This window comes from Aspergillus luchuensis, chromosome 2, assembly GCF_016861625.1.
Source record: "Aspergillus luchuensis IFO 4308 DNA, chromosome 2, nearly complete sequence".
Classification (NCBI taxonomy): domain Eukaryota; kingdom Fungi; phylum Ascomycota; class Eurotiomycetes; order Eurotiales; family Aspergillaceae; genus Aspergillus; species Aspergillus luchuensis.
In genome coordinates this window covers 537,169-543,381 of record NC_054850.1, presented here as the reverse complement: position 1 = coordinate 543,381, position 6,213 = coordinate 537,169, and the positions used below count along the sequence as shown (strand labels likewise).

Here is a 6,213-nt window from a genome sequence, read left to right as displayed (position 1 = left end):
AGATTAGTAGATTACACATACACTCTGTACACGCAGAACTAAGCATTGATTTGCTAGTCTAAATTGTGACACTGTCGGAGCTGAGCTACCCCTATTTGCACATGACTGGTAGGATTACTCAGCTAGGTATGTGGTCGACTTTCCAGCACATACGGAGTGTTTGGTACAACGTGGCCTTTTGTAGAGCTAATAACCACCTACAGCTGTGACATCTACTCCCGGAGTCGATTGTCTTGTTACTTTCTATGTGTCTATAGTACCACCGGGTTCACTACTTCCCTTACAGGCATAGTAGTCCTATATCATTTGGTTTCGTGCACACAAGGCAGACAGTCATGGTAGTTCATTTAGCCCCGATCGCTTGAGCTACAATATATTGACTGAATACCTAGGCTCAAACTCCCCAGCAAAGGAAGGCCAACGAAAGGTTCGCGAAGCAGGAATCTGCAAAGCGTGGTAAAGGCAAGACAGTTGTCAAGTCAAAGCAGACTCCAAGGTCGCCTGTGTCCACTGTGTGGGTGGGTATGTTGCGAACTGCTTTACGGCCACCTCAGTCACCAAGGCTAACTTTAGAACAGCCATTCTCGCGTTCGTTGTCTGTGGAGGAATCTTCCTTGAAGTTCTAGGGATCGTACCGAAGCTTTGGTCCACCGTGGTCGCAAGCGTCAGCCGCTTAATACTTTGAAACTATGAAAGCTTGTAAAGACTGTTAAAGTTGCTTTTAAGAACAGCGGCGGCGATAATAGTGATGCACCTAACTGATATCCCGAGTCTCTTGTTTTGCGCGTTCTTGTTTTACGTGCTACCGACGTTTTGGTATCTTATTATTTGTCATGCCGTGAAAAGCGCAGGTCGCATGTGCGGAACTTCTATTAGACACCACTATGGTGACTACCTGAATTTATTTCTCTTAATTTCAAGTTATACTGATTGACAGTCATCCTCAAGAAGATGTCACCACCCTTTGGTTTTTGGGCCTCTTCTTCTTCGGCTTGCGCTGACTATTTCCATCTAGAACTGGTTCATGCTTCTGTCCACTATCCCGAGAAACAGGGGCCGTAGTCTTCTTTACCCGTTTCTTCTTTTTGACCAATGTTCCCTCGGAGGGAACTCCTGTTGGATGAACGCGCTCTGACTCCCTTTGCAATTCCAGTCGGAACCTTTCCACTTGCTGCATTGCCTTGGCCATTTCCGCATCATCTTCGGCCCTTGGGACGCTTCGCGTGTATCCTGAGGATACCCCCTCCTCCCCTAAAGTGAGGCGCTGTAAACCGCTGGAATCCACTAAAAGCGGTGACCGATTTGATTTGTTAAGGGAGTTAGTGTCTTTGACACCAAGCTCCTCTTCGTGTCCGATCATCTCATCCGGGATTACATGATATCTTCTAAGTCGTGATCCGGCCGTGGACTGGGTCTCTTCAGGCGGGGGAGAAGACATGTGATCGCTGTGTCGTTCCCTCGTTTCACTCAATTTGAGATCAATAATAGGAATGGCGTCGATGTTTAGCTCGCCTTCGTCCGAGATCTGCAACTGGGGCCGGGAGGGCTCAGATATAGCGGTCCACGCATCTTCGGTTCCAATGTAGAATGGGTCATCTCGAGTGCGCTCTTTTCGGTAGTGTTTCCGCCTTACAAGGGCGGCCTGATCATCTAGATGATCCAGTCCGGTGGTCGCAAACGGCATCAGTTGCAAATCATCTGAGGTGCTGTCCATGCCCTGCTTATCCGGGACAAATGTCTCTCGACTATAATAATATTCGTGGAATGGCAGTTTACTCTCTTTCTCGTGAGAATTCCCTTGTTCATGACTGAAGAGCACCCAAAGATCTTCGTTAAATGTCTGGTGTAACTGCAGCTCGTCTGGCGATTGAACTTTCTTCTGGGCATTAACAGAGACCGGGTTTAGCTCGAGGCCATCGAAAAGACCAGGGATCACTGAAGATAGCAAAAATGGGATATCGTGGGCATCTAGACTCGTTGAATGTGCGGCGTCAGCTGCCAATCGCATAATCTCTAGAAACTCGATGGCCCTTTCCTGCACATTCAAATCTGGATGTGCCCCCAGGGCTTCCAAGAAGTCGATGATTCGGGCCAGGTTCAGTGCAACCTCGCTCCTTTTGCTCGAGCTCCAGTCTCGACCACCGCTGCAAACGATTTGGGTGAATATCTTCGGTATAGCTTGGACGTAGAGGGAAAGAGTTTTTGCTGGCAATGAAACGTTGGACACGTCTATTAACGAGTAAAGAGTCTGTCTAGGCGACGAGAGGTATTGAGCATACTCCCCAACGACCCATGCAAGGGGGCCTAGAGCACTATTGTTCGACATTGGTACTCCAGAGAACAGGGTCTGCCTGTTGTCAATAAGAATTAGAGACTCCGCAGCCCTAGTCGCTTCCATTCGAACATCTCGAACACGGACAGCAATATTCCGTATCTCTGAGCCAATTCGGTCCGTTATATTGCTCTGAGACAAAGTTTCTTGCTCATTATGTGTAGCATTCGTCATAAAGGTATCCTCGCTGTCTGCCGGGAGAAGGGTCACCAGCCGTATCAGCACGTCCACATACCATTCGAAGTCTGTCAGGTTTGAGTAATTGTCAAAGGAGCATATATCTAAAATGCGATGTATCACTTGAACCCTGTATTCTGGCGGCAATATAAGTGGCGCCTTATTCGTCCATTCACTTCGCTGCTTATCATTCTCCCATTCGGGGTACCCATCCCCAGGTTCAAGGTGGCTTCCCTTCTTGAGTGGCCGGGAATCCATAAGCTGGGAAATCAGCCGACCAACGATTGACTGTAGGCTATCACTCGTGACCATTCTTGCTGCAAGCTCAAGTGCTTGGAGACGGATGGATATATCGGCATCATCTAAGCAATGCATTATCACATCCTGTTGCAATGACACTAGGCCTGGATATGTGAGCACGATCTTGTTGAAGGCCAGGAGCGCCACATATTTGACTTGTGCTTCTCTGTTAGCCTCTCTTCTGGTTCAATTATTCTTATGTTTGTGTTATAGAAGGAGCGCTCACGGTTTGGATCCGAGTCAGAAACTACCATGCCCCGAAGTTTGCCAACACACAGACTTGCAATTTCATCCTTTTCTTCGATCCCCGCATCGAAGTCAAGTATACCGCCCTGAATCAGACCGTTGATGCACTCATAGAGTAATGACATGGCCGTGGTCGTTTGGATTATGTTCACCAATGGACGGTGCAGCTTTCGTATCAATCGCGGTTCGAGAGGCGTCAAAGTCGCAAACTATGACTGTTAGGAACGTGATATGATCTGAGCATGGGGACCAACGTACGAGCTTTATTATCTTGATGGCCATCCAATTATTACCTCCATCTACCAGCAGCTCAAAGAATCTTGGAGCAAGTGGCAGAAAATCATGAGGCCTCCGCCACCCTAATTCACATACAACGTTGAGCACAGCCGTAGTCACACTGGTGTCCTCCTGGTCATCCATGAGCCTCTCCTTGAGCTTAGGCCATGCTAGTTTGAGTGCATCAGGGTAAGCTAAAGCCAGTCTATAGAGACATATGATAGCCTTCTTCCGCACCACGGAATGGGAGTGAGAGATTCGAGACAAGACGTCTGGAAGTAAAGACATTGAGAGGGATGTCGTTGCGATGTTTGGCAGTGTGATCAGTGGAAGGGACATATTCGGTATACTGTGAGACACGAGATCCTATAATATGCTAGTCAGCGGAAAGTTGTCACTTCATTGAATGGGAGTCTATGACCTTTTTTAGAAGGTTTGTTGCAAGCATCAGCACCTCTGTATCTGGTCTGAAACTCTGGACTGCTCCGAGGTACCCAGCGCGTTTCTGTAGATACTTCGCGGACGACATGACCTCCAGAACATGAAACGATGCCCACGACATGTCATAACCAAACATCTCCAAGTATATTAGTTTGAGGAGTGCTGTGGCCTTTTTGTCTACCAGGAGTAAGTTTTAGGCAAGCCGAGCTGAATGAATGAACGCACGTACCCATATCCTGTGATCTGATTTCGGTCTTGCATTCTCGCAAACTGTCTTGTATATATTCCTCCTCTGTTCCTTTGTGGTGTCGGAGACCCTTTATAAGATCATAGAGTGATTTCTCAAACCTGGTTTGACCCGGATTAGCATTTGGCAAGGATATCAGAGTAACGGGTGCTGACATTGTGCCTGGGCTGATACTGGCGCTCGAACCCCACTGGCATTTGGTAAGGCTTGTTGATGTTGGTTGGATTGATTCTATTAGTACCTGCAGACGTTGGGTTACGTATTCTGGTATGAGACACTGGGCATGCGAGGTAGGCGCAGTCACATAAGTAGCTCACGCCATACAATTTTAAGTACAGACTACGGAGTACTACTCGCGTATCTGCGGAGTAGCTAGTTATCTAATACCTATACCGGGCAGTCGGCGGGTAATATCCCTCCTTGCCCAAGTTGGTTAGTTAGTTAGTTAACTGATAATCAACCAATCAAAATGTTAGTTTCTAATGCTCAGCTAGTACCCGCCTGTGCCAGCCACCCATGTAACGCCATACAAAAGACATCTTTCTTAGATTAAGCTATATCCATCACAAGATCGTCATAGTAGTAATTGAGATAAAGTACTTCGTGTATATCTTATATATATTATGACCAAATGCTAGTATATTTATGAACTTCGAATCATACAAAATATTGTAAGCATGAAATCTATATATTTAAGCTTCTATAATAGTATTAATCAATAGTAGATGAAAGACTCTAAGAAAACTAGATAAGTTACTACAGAGACTAAATGTATCTGTTCGGTATTTCACATTCAAATGGCTCCTACACTTATTGATCTATCTAAATTTTATAAAATGACACTTTTATAGTAAGTACTGCAAGGGAGGATGAGAACTACGTACGTACCCATTTTAATTAACTAGATACGGCAGACTGGCAGCTGACTAACAATGTTACTTGAATCCTATTGGCTTGTTGGGCCATCCATGTACTAAGCAGTACAGTACTGATGCCCCTAACTACTAAGTACTAGTCACGGGAGCTACCAGCATAAAGAAAGCGATACCTTGGTTGACCGATAATGTTGGACAATATGAATACTACCACCTGGCAGCATTGTCGAATCAAATCATTTCCATCTCTGGCTAGCACATCAACAGATTTTGGCTTGGATATTCGCATTCTATCCTGACCCAAATATCCTCCTCTCACAAAAACAAGATCAGAAACTGTCACTGTGGAACGTCGTGGTACCTCTAATACAGTCCTAGCTACTTCATCGCCGGCTCCATAACATGCAGACGACTCCTGAGCCCCATCTCGCGAATGGTTCGAATTTGATAACCACTTTCCATCTGGCACAGAAGGCACCTCTCATACTTAAGCGTCAGTCTTCCAGTGTGGAAACGGTCGCATCCTCACCGGTACGAGGGATTGAGAACTATGGTGTAGTAGAGCAACTTTTGTTTTCATGCCTACAGTCGGGGGACGACAAATCTGCGCTACTTTGTACTGAGCAACTAGCAGCTCGATTTGGCATGACTGATGAAAGAATAATAGGATTAAGGGGCATGTATGAAGAAGCGGTCGCCGAGAATCCTACCAGACTTGAAGAATGCTTGCAAACATATGACCTCGCGCTTTCCGAAAACCCCGTAAACCTGGTCCGTCCTCCCTGCCTCTCAACAGACTCGATGCTAATCTACAAGGAAGCCCGTACTAAAGCGTCGGATCGCGCTCCTACGCTCGCTGTCCAGGCCTGTGGATGCCATTTCTAGTCTCATCAACCTCCTAGACGCAGTCCCAACAGATGCGGAGGCTTGGTGCGAACTCGCAGATCTCTACCACTCTCAGGGGATGAGCTCACAAGCAGCTTTCTGTCTTGAGGAGGCCTTATTAATTGTGCCAAATTCTTGGAATGTATGAATATAGGATCGTGGGAAGGGCAGCGAGCCGAAAGCTGACTCAATCCACCTTTAGATTCATGCGTTCCTCGGCGAAATCTTGTATTCGGGTGCCTGTGCTTCTGAAACAACGGATTGTTCCCAGCTTTTGGAGGTGTCGATACATCATTTCTCTCGCAGCATAGAACTCTGCACTGATTATTTGCGGGGATTTTACGGATTGGTTTCAGTAGGGCCCCTAATATTTTACCTCGATTGGTGTTGAATACAAGACTGACGCTGAAGCAGGCGACATCCCTACTGGGAAG

General features: G+C 46.5%; 3 protein-coding genes across 3 annotated transcripts; 2 read left to right on the top strand and 1 right to left on the bottom strand.

Annotated features, from left to right (window-relative positions):
• Positions 1-335: 335 nt before the first annotated feature.
• AKAW2_20194A (RAMP4 family protein) lies at positions 336-685 on the top strand (the record flags this gene model as incomplete). The annotated part of the gene is made up of 3 exons (XM_041684881.1): positions 336-338; positions 393-522; positions 579-685. 3 exons carry the CDS (start codon positions 336-338, stop codon positions 683-685), a joined length of 240 nt encoding a protein of 79 aa, XP_041539020.1.
• A 258-nt stretch (positions 686-943) lies between these two features.
• On the bottom strand, positions 944-4,176 carry APL5 (putative AP-3 complex subunit delta; the record flags this gene model as incomplete). Its single annotated transcript, XM_041684878.1, has 5 exons — positions 944-2,964; positions 3,036-3,264; positions 3,314-3,697; positions 3,753-3,949; positions 4,002-4,176. 5 exons carry the CDS (start codon positions 4,174-4,176, stop codon positions 944-946), a joined length of 3,006 nt encoding a protein of 1,001 aa, XP_041539019.1.
• A 1,120-nt stretch (positions 4,177-5,296) lies between these two features.
• Positions 5,297-6,170, top strand: AKAW2_20192A (uncharacterized protein; the record flags this gene model as incomplete). Its single annotated transcript, XM_041684877.1, has 3 exons — positions 5,297-5,665; positions 5,715-5,921; positions 5,982-6,170. The coding sequence occupies 3 exons, from the start codon at positions 5,297-5,299 to the stop codon at positions 6,168-6,170; spliced, it is 765 nt and encodes a 254-aa protein (XP_041539018.1).
• Positions 6,171-6,213: the final 43 nt, after the last annotated feature.